The sequence below is a fragment of the Sminthopsis crassicaudata genome, chromosome 1 (genome assembly GCF_048593235.1).
Source record: "Sminthopsis crassicaudata isolate SCR6 chromosome 1, ASM4859323v1, whole genome shotgun sequence".
Taxonomy (NCBI): Eukaryota; Metazoa; Chordata; class Mammalia; order Dasyuromorphia; family Dasyuridae; genus Sminthopsis; species Sminthopsis crassicaudata.
In genome coordinates, this window is record NC_133617.1 from 153,966,254 (window position 1) to 153,990,496 (window position 24,243).

A 24,243-nucleotide genomic window follows, 5' to 3' on the forward strand; every position below is an offset into this window, starting at 1 on the left:
TTAGAAATCTATCTTACAAAGCAGCTAAGTGGCACAGGTTAGAGCACCAGCCCTGAAGTCAGGAGGAGTTGAGGTCAAATATGGCCTCAGAAACTTAACACTTCCTAGCTTTCCTAGGCAAGTCACTTAACCCCAATTGCCTCAGAGAAAAAAAAAAGGAAAAAGAAAAAAAAAGAAATCTATCTTACCCTGCAAGAAAGGAGGATAGGAAAAGGGGAAGACTATAGAGGGCCACAAAACTCTGGAGAAGTATACATGAAACAAGGATACTTACAACAAGGTGTTAACTCAGTGGAATTGATGAGATGATAGTTCTTTGGTATACATATACTTAGTACTTAGCATAATAATGTAATGGTTCTGTAGTTCACACATAATCAGGTAATGATGTAATTGTAATAAGGTATATAAGGGCTGGGAGGACTAGAAATGAGACATTCCATTTTTTGACCATCCTCCTAGTGCCTTTCCTGCCTTCATCACTTCTCCATCTAAAGACCAAAGCCTGTCCACAGCACCTCCAGAAAGCTAGCCCAAACATTACAGAAGATAACGGAAGACAAGGCATATTGGGGTAGGAGGTAGCCAGTAGCAAAATGCTTTTGAGGAAAGTCAGTATAAAAGGAGAGACAGAGATAATAGAATAAATGGGAAAAGACAGTTAGCGATTGTAACTGGGAAAAGAATTTTGAAGCAAGTTTCCCTGATGAAGGCCTCATTTCTCAAATATAATGGGAACTGAGTCAAATTTATAAGGAAAAAAAAAAAGCCATTCCCCAATTAATAAATGATCAAAAGATATGAACTACACCCAAAAGGCTATAAAAAATCATGCATATCTTTTGACCTAACAATATCACTACAAGGCATGAATTCCTAAAGAGATTTTTAAAAATAAAAGGAAAAGGACCTATATGTACAAAAATATTGATAAGATCTCTCAGGGTAAAGAATTAGAAATCGAGGGGATGCCCATCAATTTTGATATATGATTGTAATGGAATATTATTGTTTTATGAGAAATGAGGAGCAGAGTATTCTCAGAAACATCTGGGAAGTCTTTCATGAACTCAAGCAAAGTGAAAGAGCAATGTAGTGGGAGGACTTACTACTCTGAAAGACTTAAGATGAAAAATGTTATCCATACCCAGAGAAAGAACTGATTGTATGTGAATATAAACTGAAGCATACTAATTTTTTTACTTTATTTTTCTTGAAGGTTTTTTTTGGGGAGGGGGAGGACCTATGTTTTCTCTATGTTAATGTTTCTTTTTGTTTTCTCTATGTTATAATTCTTATGAAAATATTTTGCATAAAAGTTATCAAACTGTGCATACCCTTTGATCCAGCAGTGTTGCTACTAGGCTTATATCCCAATGAGATCTTAAAGAAGGGAAAGGGACCTACATGGGCAAAAATGTTTGTGACAGCCCTTTTTGTAGTGGCTAGAAACTGGAAATTGAAGGAATGTCCAACAATTGGAGAACGGATGAATAAATTGTGGTATATGAATGTTATGGAATATTATTGTTCTATAAGAAATGACCATCAAGATGAATACAGAGAGGCTTGGAGAGACTTACATGAACTGATGCAAAGTGAAATGAGCAGAACTAGGAGATCATTATACACTTCAACAACAATACTATACCATGATCAATTCTAATGGACATGGCTCTCTTCAACAATGAGAGGATCCAAATCAGTTCCAACTGATCTGTAATGAACAGAACCAGCTACACCCAGAGAATACTGAAAATGAGTATGGACCACAACATAACATTTCCACTCTTTGTTATTGTTTGCTTGCATTTTTGTTTTTTTCTTCTCAGGTTATTTTTATCTTCTTTCTAAATCCGATCTTTACATTTTTATCATTTACCTAGTCCAGTAAATATTTATTGAGAATTAGATGCCAATTTAAAGCACTGGGGGATACAAGGTTAAAAGTAAAACAATCCTGGTCCTCAAGGAAATTCTATCCAACTGGAGGAAACAGCATAAATATACATACATACATATATATGTGTGTGTGTGTGTATACACACACACACACACACACACATATTTAATCCATACAAATGAATACAAGATAGTTTTTAACAGAAGTTCACCAAGAATTAGAGGAAATCTAAAGGAAGGCTTCAAGGGTAGTATCTTCAACAGAAGACCAAGGATTCTAAGAAGCAGAGGGAAGGGGAAGAAAGACATTCCAGTACAAAGGGAGTTTGACTGTCTTGACTAGATCACAGGACTGAAGGAAGAAAGAAATGTGGATGAAAATAGGAAGGTCGGAAGGGACCAGCTGTGAACAGATTTAAATGTCAAATGGAAAAAATTTATATTTGATCCTAGTGTCAATAAGAAATCACTGGATTTTACTCAGCTGGATGGAGGTGTATGTGTGTCTCATGAACAGATCTTCACTTTAGGAAAAATTGTTCTGGTAGTTATATAGAAGATGGATGAAGCTAGAAACTAAATAGCAAGCTACTGAAGTAAACCAGGCAAGAGATGAAGAAGGCATGGTCTAGTGCAGGGCTTCTTAAACTTTTTTCCACTCGCAATACCTTTTCACCTGAGATATTTTAATACAACCCCAGGAGTATAAGTATATGAAATAGGTATACAAATCAAACATTTTCCGATTAATAAAATCATAATTTTGTGACCTCCCACATTTAGTTACATGACCCCATATGAGTCACAATGCATAGTTAAAGAAGCTTTTGTATACAATGATGGCTGAGAAGACCTGATGAAAATGCTGAAAGAATATGGAGACAAAAAAGAAGTCACAATCCCATGTGTTAATATATAACTACAATTAGAGGATGCTGAATATGCAAAGTGGATTGAGAACATATGGTGAATAGGTAAGAAGAGCCAAGGAGAGAAGAGGATCTTAAAAATTTAAGACAAGAGATACCTAGGACGAGGGTATGATCAACAGTATCAAATGCTACAGTGAGGTTAAAAATTGTGAGAATTTGGAAGAAGTCATAAAATTTGGTCACTGAGGAATCACTGATAACTTTGGAGGGGACAATTTCAAATATGAGGCTGAAAGTCAAATTCAGGAAGAAGTGAATAAAAAGAAATTAAGACATTAAATACAGACATGAGTTTACTTTAAGAAAGTGAGGAGAGATGTAGTAAAGAGAAAATATAAAGCTAAGTGTATACAAGGCAATGATGGCAAAGTTGGGGGAAGAATTTGGAAGTCAAGATGGGTTAAGAGTTATAAGGCAGAGGGATAGATAGAAAGAAGATTATGATCAGATAAAGGAATTTTGGACATGAACATTTATTAATGGTGATGGCAACATCAAAGGTATGATAATCTCTGTGTTTAGCTAAGTTAAAGTGGAGAAGTAGGTCATGTGAGCTGAGGATATTTAAGGCATAGGAAGAAAGTGGGTTTGAGAGAAGGTGTATGTATATGTAAAAATCCTCTAGGATAAGGTTAAGCATTAAATCAGAGAGACTGGGAGCTAGGCTTTGAATTCACTGAAAAAGAAAGAAAAGTATCCTGGAGGGATCAAGAAACAAAAGCTCCAGACTGGATATTGTATATGAACGTCAAAACCCTACAGTTTTGCTGTATGGTCTGCTATACAGTACGCTATGGTCATACTATCGATCAGACTATAGAATATACATGAATTTCCTTTTCTACCTTCCTAATTATGATTTTTGAAGACCAAAAGAGGTTTTTTTTGACCAATAAGGGCACTCATTTACTCAGTAGAAGCAGGATCTAAAGAATGCTGTGTTAATAGGACAGGACAGGTCTCAATCAGAGTCAGCAGAAGGAAAGAGTAAGAAATGAAAAGGTTTAAGATGATCTAGATCTGGAAGGGATCCCTCAGAGGCAAGCAAGTCAAGCTCCCTTTATTTTATATTTGAGATCACAGGCAGTAAGGATCTGCAATAGGATTTGAAACCAATTCCTATGACTCCACAATCAATATTCTTTCCACTTTAGTATGTTTTGTCCTTTAGAAATTAGTCTGAAAAAAGTATTGGGTTTTGATGGACTAAAAGAGAGGTCTCTGGAGGTCTCTTGTTTATGGAAATGAGAATTTCACTTGTCAGACCACACCTGGAGAATGGAATTTGGAGCACATTTATAAGAACACTGATAAGCTGGAAAGAATCCTGAGTAAATGAATGGAAATGATCAAGAGCCTCAAGATCAAGTTATTGAAAATTCAACTAAAGGCAGTCCAAATTTAGGAAGAACTTGATTGTATTCAAATATTTCAAAGGTATTCATATGAAAAGAGGATGAGATTTGTTCCACTATGATCCAAAGGGAGAGCCAAGTATTTAAAGAGAGAAATTTAGTCTTGATGTAAGGAAAAACTAAAAGTACTCTCTAAAGGCAGAATAAGGGAGGTTGATGAATTTTTTTTCTTCACTTGAGGTCAATGATGGCTGAATAGCTTTTTGTTGGGTCTGCTGAAGAGGGATTGCTTATTGAAGGACAGTTTAGATTAGATAGTATAAAAATGGTTCTCAAGTGTTTTCTGAAGATCCCTGGAAGTTCACAAGATCCTTTCAAGGGGTCCATAAAGTCAAAACTGTTTTCATAACAATGTTAAGATAATGTCATTTGCCCTTTTCCACCACATATCTGAAGCCTAATTTTCTTTTAACCAAAACAACATACAACAGATTGAATGCAGAAAATATGAATGAGATCTACTAAACCAGATAGTAAAGAGATTTGCAAATATATATAAAACAATGCCATTCTTCTGATTTGGGGGGAGCAGAAATATTTTTCATATATGTATGCCTTTCTGCATTTGATTGTAAGATTTTATATCCTAATATGTGATCAATATTTTGGATAAGAACTATGTACCAGTGAGAAAGCGTATTCCTTTCTATCTCCATTCAATTTTCTCCAGAAGTTGTCTCATATCTCTTCTAAAATTCAATTTACCTCTTAAAATTCTTTCTTGTTTATTTTCTGGTTCTTTATCTAATTCTGAGAGGGGAAGGTTGAGGTCCCCCCATTAGTTCAATGCTATCTAATTTTTCTATTAACTCACTTAAATTGTCCAAGAATTCTCTTAGAATGCTTTGATATTACTTCAATGTCAATGGTACCTTTTAGTAAGATGTAATTTCCTTCCTTATCTCTCTTAATTATATCAATTTTTATTTATACTTTGTCTGAGATCAGGATTGCTACTTCTGCTTTTTTTTTTTTTTTTTTTTTACTTTAGCTGAAGCATAATGTATGTTGTTGTAGCTGTATAACTTTCTCTGTTTATCTCTCTGCTTCAAATGTGTTTCTTGTAAACAACATATTGTAGGATATTGTTTTTTAATCCACTCTGCTATCTGCTTCTGTTTTATGGAAGTTTGTCTCATTCACATTTGCAATTATAATAACTGTGCATTTGCATCCATCCTATTTTTCCTCATTATTTACACTTTCCTTTCTCCTTTTACCCTGTCTCTCCTCACCAATTATTTTACTTCTGACCCCAACCTCCCTCAATCTGGCCTCCCTTCTATCAGTCTTTCTCCTTTTACTTTGGCCTTTTCTTCTAATAGTCCCCTCTAAATTCTCAAGAGTTACAGGGATCTTCTTCCCTTGTAGGGATATAAAAATAATTTAATTTTATTGCATAGCATGTTTTTATTTTTTGTTCTGTTTACCTTTTTGGCTTCTCTTGAGTCTTATATTCTGAAGATCAAATTTTCTGTTCAGATATGGCCTTTTTATCAGGAAAGTTTGAGAATCTCTTATTTCACTGAATGTTCATCTCTTCTTTGATTATGCTAATTTCTTGGGTAGTTGATTCTTGGTTGTAAATCTAAGCACCTTTTCTTCTAAAATATCATATTCCAAGCCTGCTGATCCTTTAATGCAGAAACTGCTAAGTCCTATGTAATCCTGACTATGGCTCCTTGATAGCTGAATTGTTTCTTTTTGGCTGCTTGTAGTATTTTCTTTTTGATCTGATTAATTCTGGAATTTGTCTACAACATTCCTTGGAATTTTCATTTTGGAAATCTCAGGAAGTGATAGATTCTTTCAATGAACCATAGGATAAAATAGTCATATGGTTTTCAGCTAATGTGTGTGTTTCCTATTCCAAGCTGTTGACTCTTTTTCATAATTATGTACAACTCATTTCTTTTCCCAGTTTTTCTAATACTCTTACTTAATTTTTAAAATTCTTTTTGAACTCTTCCAAGAGGACTTTTTGGCTTGAGACTAATTCACATTCTTCTTTTGAGGTCTGATGTGTAGGCATTTCACAGTGTTATACTCTTTTGAATTTGTGTTTTGAGCTTCCCTGATACTAGAGTAGTTTTCTATGGTTGGAGCTCTTTTTTTGTTGTTGTTTTTTGCTCATTTTTACAAGTTGAGCTCTGCCTAGGGCACAGGGAGCACTATCCCAAGCTTCTTGTGCTGTGGGGTCAGGAGCCTGATCACTGGCTTACCGTGGAGGGACTTCAGTTGCTGTCTGTTTGCTCACTACACTGGAATGGCCCAGCCTAGTTGCACCTGTTGTGTACTGAGTTCCAGTACTGGCAGTATGCCTTATTGCTGGGGCTGGAGGGCTCACAGCTGGCCTGCTATGCTAAAAGACTTATGGAACTCTGGAGAAGTATACTTGAAATAAGGTGTTAACTCAGTGGAAATGATGAGATTGATGGTTCTTTAGTTCACATATATACTTAGTACTTAACATGATGATGTAATGGTTCTCTAGTTCACACATATTCAGTATGCTGTAATGATGTAATTGTAATAGGGTATATAAGGGCTGACAAGGACTGGAAATGAGACATTCTATCTTTGACCAGCCTCTGGTGGCTCTCCTGCCTTCATCACTTCTCCACTAAGACCAAGGACACTGCTATGGGTGCCTCTTTTGTAGCAAAAACTGCTATTTCCAAGGGTTTCTGAATAGCTCTTTCAACCTAAAGCCAATTCAACTTCTCTCAAAGCCTCTTGAACTTCTGTGCTGTGGCTAAGAGCTTCCCACTAGCTTTCCCACTTTCTCTTCAGAAAGACAGCTTTACACTAAGCTGGGGTTGCACTCCTGTATTACCCAAGTAAAATAGACCTTTCCTGAAGTTCTTCTAACTTAACATACGCTAGAAAATTATTTCACTCCTCTTTTTGCAGCTTCTGTCAAATCCATTTAAAAGCTTGACTGAATGTTGTTTCTGAGAGAAACTGGGGAGAGCTCAGGCAGTAACTTCCTGGCTATTCTGCCATCTTGGTTCCACCTCCAATTCATCAATATCTCATTGCTATAAAATCTAACATTTTTTCCCCTGAAATTTCATTCATAAACCTTAAGCAAAAGCATCTTACAATATGCTCCTCTTTGAAACAAAAAGTATTCTCTTTTATTTACCTCAAACATTCAAAATAAAAGAAATATTTTATTTTCTACTTTGGAAACATAAATATCGCTAATTTGTAACAATAATCTGACATTTTTGTGGTCTTTTAAAGGTTTGTGTGAAGCACTTTTCATTTAATGTTCAGCCAGATCCTCACAACTATCCTGTAAAATAAATCTCTCTTTACACACACACATACACACACACACTCCCATTTTACAAAAAAAAAAAAAAAAAGCACCTAAAGAATAAAAATGTGTCTTGCCTGTTAAATATTAAATGTAGAATTCAAACACATATCACTTAACTTCTTTCATTTCTTAGCCATGTTATAGCCCACTGGAGCAAATAGCAATGAAAATATCTTAAAATGATTTTATGACATTATATTGATATACTTTTATGACATTAGCCTAATGTATATTTTAAGTAGGGACCTATTTAAATCTAAAATATCATATGATTTAAATTTAGAAACTTAGTATTAGGATTTAAAATTCAAAAAATTAAGTTAAAAATCTATTTGCTATCTAGGAAATAATTATTTTCTTAAATTATCCTAGATCCATAAATATGAGGATGAAAACTTCTAAAATTCAGCTTCAAGCTCTTTTATTCTTACACCTCAGGCAACAAAGAAAATCAACATACTGTATAATTTCACTGACTTAAAGCTACTTATATAACAAATTTCTGGATTTTCGAAAGGACAATATTTTTAAAGCTTATAATGTCATAAATTACCCTATATTTTCATAAATCATTAAAACAAAATACTTAGATTCAAGGTGAAATAAACCTCATGAAGAAAGGGATTAAATATTATTTCACATTTGTATTTAGTACAGTGCTTATACCTATTAAGGACACAAATTTTTTTTCAAACTGGACAAAAGTATAAATTATTTTACTTGGTCTCAAGCTGCTACTGTGATGATAGCACTAGGATCAACCTTCTGCTTCATGAACTACTATTACTACTGTTTCTGCATTTGCTATCTCAAATTACAAATTTCTAGGCTTTAGGAGTTTATATGCACCTAAGCATTCACTATCCTAAATACTGTCCCTAATGGCTTCCTATATTTCTTCTCTGATTTGAACCCTCCCAAGTATGGATTCTAACCTTTTGTTATTTTAAATTAAAAATTCAGCTTTTCAGCATTTCCTCTTATCTTTCCTGCCTAGGTATTTAACTCAATTAAAAGCTCACTATCATTTGTCCTAAGTATTCTGCCAGCATTCTCATTTAGACAATTACATTTCCTTCTTTCCTCAGATCACATTCCTGTTCTACACTTCTCAGTCATAAACTATTTACACACTTCCTTCTTAGCCAGAGAAATACCCATATTCTCACAGCCAGATACACACATATGGTAATCTAAGTGAGTAGAAAGGTGAAGGTAGCTATTGGGGAAAGGATGGGTCTAGCCATAGATGGAAAAAATAAGGTTCTAGGAGAATCAATAAGCAGATGCAGAGAAAACTAGTAGGAAAGATGTCAGTGATCAACAAAAAACCTCCCACATAATCCCCTGTATCATTTTGTTATGCTATTCAAGTTTTCATAACATCATATAATGCAAATCAGCTTATATGAACTATGCTATGAAGATATCTCTTTATTTGCAAATAATAATGACTATATTAAGTCTTTGAGCGTTTACATAGCTTCCTAAATGAAAATTAAAAAAAAAAAAATTACTCAGTAGGTTGGCTTATCCATCCAGTAAAGACCCTATACTACCTATTATCTACATTATGATATACAAATGGATGGACAGCCCAGAGGATTATCCATTAACTTATATATCATGTCAGATACTGTAGATAAACAAGGAGGAAAAGAACAGGAGAAATTACATATGAAAAACTGTGTCATACTTTAAAAAAACCCAAGTTTGGCACTGAAGTAAAATTCTGTCTTTTCAATATTATGTTTCCAAGAATGTATGTCGAGTACCAAATTCTTCAATGAATCAAAAATGTTGATCATTCTAAGAACAGTGGAGAGATGATGGGCATCAGCAGACTTGAGTATATTACTAGTGATAAACTATATCCAAAAGCATAATAAAAACTATCAAGGGGCAGCTGGTGGCACAGTAGATAGAGTCCTATGCTTAGAATAAGGAAGACCTGATTCAAATCCAATCTCAGATACTTACTAGCTGTGTGACCCTGGCAAATCACTAAACTCTGCCTCAATTTTCTGGATTATAAAATTGAAAGACAAGCACTTACATCTCAGAATTGCTGTGAAACTCAAAATTAGATAATATTGTAAAGTACTGTGCAAACCTTCAAACACTATATAAATACTATTATAATATCTGAAAAAAGTAATTAGTCAGGTAATGAGAATGAGATGACAAATAGACAGGTACATCTTGCACTGCTACCTATGCAACAGCAAAAAATCTAGAGCAAGCTCTGCCTCCTTTCTGCCTCTATCCCTCCCCTTAAGATTTACAGAAAGAAATGGACAAAAGAATAGCATAGGATGAAATGTAGTTTATGATCTGCATGACTGAAGAAGTACCTACAAAAGAGATTACCTGAAGTGCTTCAGTACACAATTAAAGTACTTTCTCTAAGAGTACACATAAAGTGTCATGTTGGTTTAGAACTTAGAAGAAGAGTTCCTAGAGGATCATGTAAGTCTCCTCAAAGGGAATAGTATCCCTGAAGGACAGGCAGAAGTTGGACAGGTGAGAAAAAGTGTCTCCCACAGAAAAACTTCTGACAAAGGCACAATTGTATGACTTTGGGCATGTCACTCAACAGTTTTGAGTGTGTTTCTTCATGCATCAAATGGTAAGGCTAGACAATATAATCTCAAAAGCCGCTTCTACCTATAAGATGCCATGAAGTATTAAGCAACTTCAAATGAAGCCTTACCTTCGCTTGGTAGCCACCCAATCCTTAAACTTCAATCCAGGCAACTCCATCCAGTTTCCAAAGCTGATTGTCAACATGGAACCTTCCATATGCTATTTGGGGAAAAAAAAAAAAAAAGGTGAGATTATATATTTGAACAACTACCTTGACTTCCTTCAGACTGATTAAACAACTTAAACTGATTATTTTAGACTCAAAAGCATTCCAATATGTATGAAAAATTCCCAGTTTGCCTAGTAAAATTTTATATGCATAGCATCATATGATAGGACCCACATATGTCCCTAAATCATACATTTTAAAAAATTATATAATTGTTAATATTCCAGATAATGTTTTGGTCTCAATTATAAGTTGTTCCTGATCAATACATAATTCTTATACTCATTTTTGGGAAAGAAATAAGAAAAATATTTTTTTAAATAAAAGAAGTTTAATAACTGTCTAATACCTTATGACCTAAATTGATCTTAGTATCAAGTTATCTGAAAATTTTAATAAAAAATAATTTCCTGTACAGTTATAATACAATATTCATCCCAAAGGCTGGGCTAATTTTCAGGCAACATCTTCTCTAAGAGCAAAGAAATAGACCATGATCCTATAAATAATGGTGATCTGTAGCTAGAAGCAAATGGAAAGGCTAATACTGAACCCTTCACAATTCCACATCCTAATTGTAATCTATCCTAACTTACTTAACACAGAACCAGTCTAAAAACAAAGTGAACATGCCCACAATTTCTGTGCTGTCTTTCTGTCCATTACCTCCCTTTGGTAAATCAAGAACTATAGCTTCTAGCCTCTCAACTCACTCCACCATGGTCCTCAAAATGGCTCAACAGTGGGAGCACAACTGATGAAATTCATGACTGAAAAATAGTGGAGGAAGGGTCTATCAAAGTAATAGTCACAGATGCTGTTTTGGTATAATCTTCTAGATCTACTAGAACTGAAGCCAGAACCAAGAGGCTAGAAAACTAGATTTGCCAGACAGAGAGCTGCTATAAAATTTTAAGCATTTCATAGAATGAATAGAGTCTTTCATAGCTTGTAGTCAGGCTTTATGCAACGTTTGACGTCCTAGTTTGGTGTATAATGTAGTTGCTTGAAAGTCAAAGTTTGTGGAACAAAATAAATTCTACCAATGATCCATAAATTTGTTCAGTATAATTAAGGCATATCCATACTTTATCCTCAATATGAAAGTGGGACATTAATCTGTATATAAAATAGAAGATCTAATCAATTATTGCCTACCGAGTTTTAGGTTCTCAACAGAAAAAATAAGACTACATAAACACAGTAAAACTTAAGAAATTTCTGGGCCAGAGTAATATCAGTATGATAATGAAAAGCACAAGTTCTTAAAAAAGTTTTCAATAAATATTATACTATATATAAGACATGCTATTCTCTTTAAGAAAGCCCATTATATAAAAATCAGAATTTATAAAACTAATACCAAGGCATACTGATTACTTGAGAAGTTTTTCCATTTATAAAAGAATTGTTTTAGAAACAAACCTACTGTGATACATAAGAAATACTACTTAAAAAACAGAAACCAAGCATAGATATTATTCTTTAGCAATATATATATTTTTTCTAAGTCTTAATGTATGATTTCATCAATAAACAAACCTACTGTGATACATAAGAAATACTACTTAAAAAACAGAAACCAAGCATAGATATTATTCTTTAGCAATATATATATATTTTTTAAGTCTTAATGTATGATTTCATCAATATAGAGAAACTTCAGAGTGAGAATTGTCACTCTGAAGTTTCTCTATATTGATGAATGATAAATCATGTATAACTAACAATCTTAGAGAATAATGTGGATGGCATTAAGAAATATCTAATGATCTCTTAATTGACAATTCTAATTTCTTAGTTCTTCTCCTTCTTGATTTCTCTGTAGCCTCAGATATAGCTGATCACATTCTTCTTGATATCTTCTCTTTTTTTTGTGACATTGCTCTCTCTTGAGCCATATTCGCCATTACTTCTTGATCTCATTTGTTAAAGCTCCATCTGGGTCATGCCCATTAACCATGGGGATCCCCCAAAGCGATGTTCTGACCCTCTTCTCTATTTTACTTGGTAATTCATTAAGCTTCCATGGATATTATCATCAACCCCATGTGTGAGATTTTTGGAACTATTTATCCAGTCTTAACCTGTCTTCTGATCTCCAGTCTTATATCTTCAAATGCCTCATAAACAGTTTGAAGCTAGTTGTAGTATGAACATCTTAAAACTTAACATGTCCAAAACTGAACTCATTATGTGTTCCCCTAAACCTTTCTCTTTTCTTCCCAGTTACTCAGCCTTGCAATTCAGGTGTCATCCTTAATATCTCAATCTTTTTCACACACACACACCTCTCTCCTCTCATATCCAATCAGTTGCCAAATTCAGCCAATTCTTATTAACTTTTCTCATATCTGGCTCTTGTTTTCCTCTTACACTACAATCTGGTGGAAGCTTTCATCACCTTATCCCTGGACTACTACAAAAGTCTTCCAATTGGTCTCTGCCTCAAGTCTCCCCACTGCAGTACATCTTCCACTCAGATGTCAAATTAATCTTTCCATTAAATAAAAATCTACTAGCTCACATTATCTCTGGAATTATATATGAAAATTTTTGTTTCTTTTAAGTACTTCAAAATCTGACTTCTTTTACTCATTCTCTATGGTCCAGGAACACTGACCTCTTGGCTATTTGTATTCCCTGTACAAGATACTTCATCTCCTGACCCTGCTCATTTTCACTATCCCAAAAACCTGGAATTCTCTCGTTCTTCATTTCCATCTCAAGAATTCTTTCAGATTCCATCTAAAATGCCACCTTTTTCAAGAAGCATGTCTCAAGATTATCTTCAAAATATTCTGAACATCTTGTTTGTACAGTTTTTTGCAAGTATTGTCTTCCCCTTGCCAGATTGAGAGTTCCTTGAGATGTTTGCCTTTATTTGAATCTCCATAATTAGTATAGTAAAAGATATTAAGCAGAGGCTTAATAAATGCCTACTCATTTGGCTTATTAAGTGACTTGTCCATTGTTAAAAACTAGTATGTGTCAAAAATACAATCTGAAGCCAAGTCTTGCTTAAGTAAAAGCACTGCATCTCAGAAATACCAATATATACCAAAAAAAAAAAAAAAAAAAAAAAAAAAAAAAAAAAAAAAAAAAAAGCTATATAGAATAGATTTATATTCAAATGGCTAAAATAATAAAAACATTTCAAAAAAATTTTTTAATTTAACAGTCACAAATTTGTTTGATTATTTTAGACCTAGAAAAGCTCTGGAATAGTGCTTTACAAATAAAATGCCAGTGATTATTATTTTCAATCATTACTATTAGTTCTATAAATAAAGATTTATCAATAAACAGATGCAATTCAATTAAAAAAATAAAAACTCTGGGAGGAAGAAAGCATTCTTAAATGAACTAAAAGTAAAACTTCATTTAACATATTCTATAATTCCCAATTTTCATTGTTATATTGGCTTCCATCTCCCACTAATCTTTTAAACTTGTAACATTTAGCTATATTTATATATGCTGTCTTTTTCTGAGAACTATCATACTTCACAGGCAATAACTGACATAATTCTATCCAAAAAGATAAACTCAGGTACAGATTTTAAACTAGATTCTTCTTACTTGCAAAAACAAAGCAAGAAATTAACCCAACTTTGATTTTATTTGATAAATATATATAAATTTATCTGAGTTGTAACAAAATCCAAAATGAAAATTTAAATGTTTTACTATGAAACAAATTTCTGAAATATTATTCATTTAATTCTCACATAATGGGCCAGATTGAATATATTTGATTGGGTTAATAATCAAATTAGAATTTATCACTATTATGATTAATTAGGTCATTTGAGATTCTGAAAATGCCAAATATGTAAGTGTTATTCTAGTATTACTGTGTTAGTGGTGGTATAAATGATAGCTATTTATAGATATAGGAGATTTTAACTGTATAGCATTTAACATAAAAAATAGATTATTTAGGACTATGTAAAATGTCTTGTAAATACCTAAAGTTAAAGGTTTTCTTCTCCTTTTAGGATGGCTGTATCTTGACTCTACTACTTCAATGTTTGAGTTAGAGTTTAATCACATTCCAGATGCTAAAATGAGAGCAAAAAGTGCAAAATTTCTGAAAAAACAGAGATAAAAGAGGGGCAGGGTATCTTGTATATTTCTAAAAATAGACTTCTTTGTTGTTATCAGAATTGAGTTTTGAAATTATTGTTCATTGAAATCATGTGGGCTCATTTAAGGAATGACCCTGACAACCCAGAGGGTATAATAAAGAGGGTAATGAGGATGTCGAAGGAATGGAGAACATGCTGAGAATCAGCAGAGGGGAAAAAGGATGTTTGTCTGAGGGAAGACTCAGAGAGACTTTTTGGCTGTCTTTATGTAGTTGAAAGGTTTTCATGTGAAAAGGTTATTTGTTGTCTTTGGTCTCAGAGGAAAGAATTAGGTAGAGAAAATTAGGTTCGCTGTAAATAAAAACTTTTTTAACAATGAGAAACATACAAAAATGAATAAGGCTGACTCAGGGGAGAGTCTACTTGTCCTTCAATGGAGGGCTTCATGCAAAAAGGCTTGCTGATCTCTTGTCAGAGATACTGTAGAAAAGATTCCTATTCAGATATGGATTGAAAGAAGATGGCCACGGAGATTTCCAATTTTGAGATTTTGTGTTTCAGCTTTAAAAGTCAAGCAGGTATATAACAGCAGAATCACATGCAAAAAACAAGATATTCATTTAAGACATTTAAGAGATATATAAAGTAAAATATTACTTACATGCCAAGCCCCACCAGGTGGTCCTTTACCAAGAACCAAGTGAGGAATATAATGATGCTGTTCTAATTTCCAATGCAAAACTGATGGATAATCATATCCAAAGTCAGCATCTGGATGAAGAAGTGTGTCAAGTAGTATTGCAACTGGATTAGAGGATCGGCCTTCAAGACCTTCAGACAAGTACTCTAAATCCTAAATGAGTTTTTTTTTTAAAAAAAGAAAGACAGCAGAGTTGAACTGAAAGAGTCACTATTCATTTCCTTTTGAGAATTCAAGACAATGTATAGGAAATACTTAGCATTTAATATATAGTTAATATAAAAAGTATTAACTGTGATCTTCTGTACAATGGATCTTCAACTTAGAAATAATATACTAATAAAATGATCCAAAACTAGAATGTGAATCATGTCACTTGCACATTTTAATGAAAAATTATTTATCCTTAGGAAACCATACCTGATCAATAATGGAGAGATGCCTTGCTTCTTCTAATTTACTATGCAAAATTGGATTTGGATGTACAGCTTCTGAAGATAAATATGGTCTGTATCCTGACAACATGTAAGAAAGGCAAATGCCTGAAGGTCCATTTCCTATAAAAAGCAATAGTTCATCATATTGTACATTAACAATGGAAGTCTATTAGAGATCAAATCCTAACCCTTCAAAGAGCTGTTCTGAAATATTTTGTTAATTAACAGTAATTGAATACCAATTTATGAAATGAAATGTTAGATGCAACTTGGAAATACATTCAGAATATGAAGACATAATTGTTCAGAAATAGGATTTGACCCATGTCAATATAAAAAGCACAGATTATTCAAATTGCCCAAAGATATTATGACAGTATAAACAAAAGTTTAAAAAATAATTCTTCTCAAACCAATTTTATTCTAAAACTTTAAACTTTCAATCTAAATATGGAACAAATCTTAAATAGCCTTCCAGGATATACAAATACTCAAACTGTACTTGAAACACCTCAATATCATTAATGACAACTTGAAGAGTACCAAGGTCAGTGGAATGGTGCAGTAGATAGTGCATAGATCGTTGAGTGAGGAAGACCTGATTTCAAATCCAATCTCAAATTTCTATCTGTGTCTGCCTCACTTTCCTTGACTGTAAAATGAGATATTTGAAAAAATGCTTGGCTCAGTTAACAAGGCACTTACTAAACCCTTATTTCTTTCCATTTCCCCATCTAAGACAAAAAAGTCAAAATAGTTCCATTAACTTGTTCTGTCCCTCCTTTATGAAGTTTTCAGCTGGAGAGGTATTTATTGCTGGAAATTTAATACATTAATCATATTTTATTACACTGAAGATACTCTTGTCACTATCACTTATCACTTTTGACCCCAATGCTTATTTTTCAAATACCCCTAAGCATAGGTTGTCAAACTATCTCTGAAAGAACAAGCTACACAAAATTAAGGAAGTTCAGACTCACAGAGTATTCATCTTTCTTTTAAAAAAGTCACATAATTTACAGTAAAATGAACTAATCTGTATTTAGACAGCTGAGAACATACTTCAAACTATATAATTCAAAATGCATGTAATATTAAATACACATATGATTAATGGGCTCTGGGGTTGTCAGAGATCTAAAAAATCATTTAATTCTTCCATCTCATTTTCTAGGCTCATAAAGAATTAGTGACTTAACCAAAGTCATACAGATTATAAACATCAGAGACAAAATTTGAAATAGTTCTGTTTTAATGTTCTTTCTACTATACCATACTGCCTTTCTCATATGGAAAATATTATAGCACTATATAAGTTAGTATAATCTGAAGACATGAAACAACAGGATAAAGGCAGGATTTTGATTGATCACACTATATACTGTACTATATTCTAATGTAGCTACCAAAATATAAAGGAAGAGAGAAAGAAACAACTGTTATATAGTTGTCACTGTGTTACATGCTGGCAAGAAATAACACATTATGACCCTGAAATATAAAAATAGTGAAGGCAACATGATGCATCAAAGTACTTAAATCTATATTAATAGATACATACTACCTGGAACATAGGCACTTAATAATTGACTGCTTGATATTAAACCAAATTTTATCTATATTAGCATTGAAATTTCAGAAGAATCACAGAATCATCATTTCATAGTTGGAAAGGATCTCAGAAACCATATGGTCTCACCTGTGCATAAAAAATAATTACTTCAATTACATCATCAGAAATAGTCATCCAATCTTGGGCTAGAGTGCCTCCAACCAAACTTTTGAGGGAACATATTCTTTCCAAGATAATCTATTCCTTTCTGGGATAGTACTTATTGTTAGATTTTGGGGTGTTTGTTTTTACATCAAGCGTAAATATGTTACTTTGAAACGTCAAACGAGCTCAAAGAATGTAATATAGGATAACAGTAAATCAAAACATAGAACTGCAATGTATAATTACTGGAAAGTCTACTATATATCCCAGAATCTAAAATCACACTCGAATTAGCATAGTGGCATTGGATTATAGCTCTTAAACCGGCAAATGGTCTTCACATGCAAAGAGTATCTTTTTAAGATCTCCAATTTCTATAATGGAATTATAATATTAGAATAAGTCACAGCCTTCAGCTTAGGGGAATTGTAAAAATGTCACCCACATTTTGGCTGGCACAGAAGAGTTCTTAAATGGTAACCTGCTGAATTTTTATTGAACTACATACAGCCTTAAGATTATATTCCCTCTGTCCTCTGACAAGAATAAAATAATGAGTAATAATAATAAAAGCTATTATTATTATTATTATTATTGCATTTCACCCACCTCAAAAGTTAGGACCTACATGTGTAGAATAGAAATCAGAAGGAAAATTTTTTCTTGACTTAGGTTCTACCACTGCTAACTCCATGACTACTACATTTGGCAGAGATTGCCAGAGTAGATTTATAAACTCACTTTCTTTTCTTCTTCTTTAACAATCACCCACATCCAGCTCTAAAGAGCGGGCAGATATTCCCTTCTTCTTTATAATATCCTCTGCCAGCTCAGGGAATGCAAAGGTCCTTAAGCTGTTTAACCTTGAGACCAAAAGACAGTTTATTCACCTCACCAAACCTTCCTGTCCCTGTCTAATTCTATATCTAGTTTCACTAGATTTGTGCCATAAAAAGAGAGGATTAAATCTCAAACTGACAGCCAAATTATTAAATCCTTGCATTTAAGGAAAAACTATCATATAGAAAATGTACTCAGTGAAAACTGAAAATAGTAGATTAAATCTATAAGCATTAGGTAGAGAAGAATGGTGTCCTTTCACTGTTATTCCTAGTACCTGGTACACAGTAAGTGCTTAATAAATACTTGTTAATTGCTATGTTTAATATCATTAAATATGGTTGGCATATATAATATTTACATGGCTCTTTTGCTCAATTGAGGGTGCAGGTCCAGATAGCTTTGAGGTTACATTAACTGTTTGTACTACAACAGTTATACAATCATTCCACAAATTTACTAGTTTATATCTGGCAAGAAGTTTTTTTTTAAGCAGAGTACTTCTTTTTATACCAGGATACTAATACTTTCTTTTATTTATGATTCCTTAACTAATACATTATAAAAGTCAATCATAATTTCTCACCAACAACTTAATTGTGATTTCATAAATATTAAATACATTAAGGGAACTGTATTTTAGACTAAGAAATTTAAGTTTCCAGTTTAAAATTTCATATAATGCCCTCTAGTCAACAGGAGCTTGAGCTGTCTTTAAACAGATGAGGGGTTTTACAAACAAATAAAAAAAAAGCCAGTGGCTTCAAAACACGAAAATTGAAATAACTTACCTACTATCACCACAGGCAAAGTCAGTGATGAGTCTTCAGGTAAAGAAATTTCTTCAACTAATGGCATCGCTTTAACTTTTCTGCTGAAACTATCACCAAAATATTGTACTAAGGAATTCAAAATCTGCCCTTCAGTTTCAGGATCACTATAGTTTCTTTAAGGGGAAAAAAAAAAAGTTACAATTAATACAATCTTCATGCAATTACTTATACTCTGAGAAACTCTCAGATTTTTCTATCATTTAGATTTTTCTATCATTTATTCTATCACTGTTAAATTAACTAGGATAGGTTGTCCTATGATTTCAACAATACATGGATTGAGCAAACTTCTAACAACACAGGTCAGCCCTTTCTCTACAATTTATAATCTTAGAGAGCTGTCTAGAGCACTGAGCGGTAAAGTAACTTTCATTAGGTTATACAAATATGTCTCAGAGGCAAGACATTTTTGATTATTCTGAAATGCAAATATATCTGTATCATATTTTAAAATAATTTAGAAACATACAACTTAAAAATTATGCAATAAGATAACTTGCTAACTTTATAGAGGTATGCATAAAACCTGGTTGAGTTTAAAATATTCATCATACTCCTTGCTAATATACTAATGTAGGCAACCAATCCCTGTTGAACACACAACTCAGAGCTAATCTAACGTCTTGTATTTTGGTTCTAGCAGATGTCAGTGTACCCAAGAATCACCATCTAAAACAGGGAGGGTCTCCTGAAATTCAAAATCTAGATTCATATGTAAAATGGAAGTAAAGGAATCTTAAGATCAACCAAAAGAATTTATTAACCATTATGTACTAAGCACTAAGGTTACAAAGACAGAAACCAGTCTGTGACATCAAGAAGCTTACACAGTACAGTGGGAAGACAACATGTACACAAAGAATTATATACAAAGTAATGTTTGAGGAGGAAGGCACTAGCTGAGAGGAGATAGGAAAGGACTCATGGAGAAGATGCTGTTTGAGTTGAGTTTTGAGGAATTTGAGATTCTAAAAGAAGGTACTGAGGAGATAACCTAAACAAAGATACAAATAAAGGAAATGGAGTATCATGTGTGAGAATAGTAAGAAGGCTTATTTGGCTTGACTGCAGAATGTGTGAAAGAGTATAATGAGACTGGTAAGACAGACTGGGGCCTCTGTGAAAGTACCCAGTCAGACCTTGGATTTAGAAGAGAAGAAGCAGAAGCAAAGTAGGAGACTACCCGGCAAGATTTGATGAACTCAATGTAGTGACTATGTGAGTAAAGAGATTAGGACAAAGATGAGAGATGCTACAGAAGTAGAATCAATGTGTGCCAAATGATTGGTTATATGGAATGAAGGAGACAGCGAGAAGTCAACAATGGCACTGAGATTCTAAAGCTGGGTAATTGGAAAAATAATGGTGTCCTCAACAGAAATGAGGAAGTTCAGAAAGGGAGTGTTTTAGGAAGGAAAAAAATAAGGAAGTTAAATTTCAAAACAGTTAGGTAATCTCCCAAGGCTCTCCTAGGCCTCTTCTCTTTGTAGTCTCTTTCCAGTTGTTGTTTGTTCTTCATTCTCATGAGGACTTCACTCTTCTTCATTTTCAAAAGGACTTATAACATCAGAGAGGTGATATCAATTTTTTTTCCTGAAAAAAACTGGGCCCATTAACTCTTCTATTCCATATAGTTTCCTTTATGATTTCTTAAAATGCAGGGGGGGCTCTTTCCAATATATATTACCCATTGCTATGGTTTCAGTGTATCACCTATACAGAGATGACTTGCATATCTATAAATATCCAAACCTATCTCTCCTCCAATAACCTGCTGACCATAGCCACTTGCACCTAAGCTTACATATCTAAAGTGGAATCCATGTAATCTATCCACCAAAATCTGACCTTTAAATAATATAGATGTATAGATGTATTGAACATTATCAAGCTTCAAAGCCTCTGGAGTCATTTTAGCTTTTCCTCCCCTTAGTTCTTCTGTTCATTTAAAGTCCTATCAACCTTTATATAAAGTATTTCTTTTGTTCCATTCCAGTTCTTTTCTACCCTCTTGCTTTTAATTTGACCTATTACAACAAGTAACCAGTATCCCTTTCAGTCCTCACTTTCTCTAATCCATCCTTTAAATATATGCTATAAGTTTCCTAAAGAGTAGATGTGACCATGTCATTTTCCTGCAAGAAAGCTTTCCTACTGTTTATGGGATAAAAGACAAATGCCTTAGACTGACATGTCAGGCCCTCCACATCCAAATTTCTACCACATTGCTCTTCTTTGCTTACTTAAATTGGCTATTTCCCAGTTTATCTCCTCTCCCCTTGCCTCTATATACAGAAATCTCTCTTCCTTCAAGCATACATTCAGCTTCTGGCTCATTTCATGAAATCTCCTCTAATTTTCTACAAGTAAAATGTGGAGTCCCTCCTCAAAACTTTCTTACAGCACTGGATTTCTTTGTTGAATTCTACCTTATTTATTATTTATTGTGTTATCCTTCCTATTGGATTTAAGTTTCTTGAGAGTCAGGGATTATATTTTCTTTTCCATCCTTATATACTTAGCACTTGATAAGTTGCCTACACAATAAATGTTTGTTGATTTAAGTGACTTTCTCAGAGCTAAGTTGAACAGTCAAAAGTAGAAACCTCTCACTCTAAGTCTTTCTTAGGACTACTGTTCTTTCAATAACAATCTTCTCCCTCCCCCGCCCCCACATCTTGAGTCTGAACTTGAGACTTCCTCATTGGAAAGAAACCAGTGTAGAAATGACCTCTACCAATGTAGAGCCTACAGCATATCTGTCAGTGAAAAGCCTTGGAGCCATAGTGGTATACTCAAAGTGTGGTCAGGGGACCTGGTGATTCTTAAAAGAATCTTTCAGAGTATTTGTAAGATCAAAAATATTTTCCTTAAGGTACAAAGATATTTTAATTTCTTATGCTAAATATCAATAGATATAAGCCACAATAACTTTTAAAAGTATAATGAGAGAACAAGAAGTTTGAGAAGTATTAAAACTATTTCCACTCATATGAAAGAGTGTTCTAAATCACTATTTTTTTTTTTTTTTTTGGGAGGCTGGGGTTAAGTGACTTGCCCAAGGTCACATAGCTAGGAAGTGTTAAGTGTCTGAGACCAGATTTGAACTTGAGTCCTCCTGAATTCAAGGCTGGTGCTTTATCCACTGCACCACCTAGCTGCCCCCCCAAATCACTACTGATCAGAGAAATGCAAATTAAGACAACTCTGAGATATCATTACACACCTGTCAGATTGGCTAAGATGACAGGAACAAATAACGATGAATGTTGGAGGGGCTGTGGGAAAACTGGGACACTGATGCATTGTTGGTGGAGTTGTGAAAGAATCCAACCATTCTGGAGAGCAATCTGGAATTATGCCCAAAAAGTTATCAAAATGTGCATACCCTTTGACCCAGCCGTACTACTACTGGGCTTATATCCCAAGGAAATACAAAAGAAGGGAAAGGGACCTGTATGTGCCAAAATGTTTGTGGCAGCCGTTTTTGTAGAGGCTAGAAACTGGAAAATGAATGGATGTCCATCAATTGGAGAATGGTTGGGTAAATTATGGTATATGAATGTTATGGAATATTATTGTTCTGTAAGAAATGACCAACAGGAGGAATACAGAGAGGCTTGGAGAGACTTACATCAACTGACGCTGAGTGAAACGAGCAGAACTAGGGGATCATTATACACTTCAAAAATGATACTGTATGAGGATGTATTCTGTTGGAAGTGGATATCTTCAACATAGAGAAGAGCTAATCCAATTTCAATTGATCAATGATGGACAGAATCAGCTACATCCAGAAAAGGAACACTGGGAAATTAGTGTAAACTGTGAGCATTGTATTGTTTTGTTTTGTTTCTCTTCCCAGATTATTTTTTTACCTTGTGAATACAATCCTTCCTTTGCAACAACAACAACAACAAAATTCGGTTCTGCACACATATATTGTACCTAGGATATACTACAAAATATTTAACATGTATGGGAATGCCTCCATCTAGGGGAGGGAGTGGAGGGAAGGAGGGGAAAAACTCGGAACATAAGGGAGTACAAAGGATAATGTTGTTAAAAAAAAAAAAAAAATACCTATGCATATGTACTGTCAAAGAAAATGTTATAATTATAAAAATTAATAAAAAACAAAATAAAATTAAAAAAAAAACATAGCCAAGAAAAAAAAAAAAAAAGAAGTAGTAATTTGAGAAGTGACATCTGAGAGAGTTTGTAGAACAATGAGAGGCTAAAAGTGTTTTTTTGCCCATGGTCAAACAACCAATGTGTTCCAAAGCCAGGACTTAAAACCAGGTCATTCTGACTCCAAGGTCAGCTGCAGTGAAGCCATATAGCTGTAACAACACTCCCTTCTAAATTTTTTTTATTAACAATTAGTTAAATGTTCAACTATAGTAAGCAATATTCTAAAGGACAGAATACTTCTTTGTACTGCTAATATTTTTGGATAATAGCTTTATATAATCAATTGCTACTTTTGTTATTTCTGCTTTGTAGAGAGGAAATAAATGTTATTGCCTTGTTAGCACAATGCTTATTTATTGTCTATATAGTCTATACCATTTTGTATCTCTATTCCATGATTTATTTTAAAAATTACTTGCAAAAAGAAATACATTTAGGAAGAGAAAAGGGAACAAACATTTATAAAGTGCCTACTATGTATCAGGCACTCTATGCTAAGTACTTTACGATTATTATTTCACTTGTTTTTTACAATGCTGCAAGGTAAGTGCTAATCCTGATCCCCCCATCTACAGTTGAGGAAATTTCGGTGGAAGGTAAAGTATCTTACACCTAGGATCAAATAGCTAATTTTTTAAGTAAGGTCTTCTAAACTCCAGGCCTGGTCCTTTATCACTTACCATCTAGCTGTCTCTACATTTACATAAAAGCAATATTACAACATTTATTAATACATACCTTTACAAAGTTGATCAATTTATTTTTTTACACAGTCCTTCTGCACACTTAAACTATATCAAACTCCCTCTCAGCTTAACAGAGGGGGAGGGAATTTGGAACTCAAAATTTTAAAAAATGGATATTGAAATTTGCTTTTAAACATAACTAGTGGAGGAAGTAAAATGTTAAATAATGTTATTTTATTTTATTTTATATTACTGAGGCAAATGAAGTTAAATGACTTGACCAAGGTCACACAGCTAGAACGTATTAAGTATCTGAGGGCAAATTTGAACTCAGGTCCTTCTGACTTTAG

The 24,243-nt window shown here is 33.6% G+C and overlaps 1 protein-coding gene and 1 long non-coding RNA gene across 5 annotated transcripts in view; one reads left to right on the top strand and one right to left on the bottom strand.

Moving 5' to 3' along the window:
- Nucleotides 1-24,243, bottom strand: part of OSGIN2 (oxidative stress induced growth inhibitor family member 2) — a 34,209-nt gene that overhangs the window by 5,672 nt on the left and 4,294 nt on the right. For 2 of the 4 annotated variants that reach the window (XM_074270024.1, XM_074270035.1), the window contains 4 exons: nt 18,972-19,126; nt 15,604-15,740; nt 15,145-15,336; nt 10,291-10,382 (listed from right to left, as the gene is read on the bottom strand). In XM_074270024.1, coding sequence (XP_074126125.1) covers nt 10,291-10,382; nt 15,145-15,336; nt 15,604-15,740; nt 18,972-19,126 — 576 coding nt within the window. Of the gene's footprint in view, nt 1-10,290; nt 10,383-15,144; nt 15,337-15,603; nt 15,741-18,081; nt 18,204-18,971; nt 19,127-22,239; nt 22,261-24,243 lie in introns of those variants that run through there. The other 2 variants (XM_074270044.1, XM_074270015.1) reach the window with 2 other exon arrangements.
- LOC141544178 (uncharacterized) lies at nt 4,164-15,816 on the top strand. Its single transcript, XR_012482550.1, has 2 exons — nt 4,164-4,271; nt 15,594-15,816. It is a non-coding gene; the product is annotated as an uncharacterized LOC141544178 (long non-coding RNA).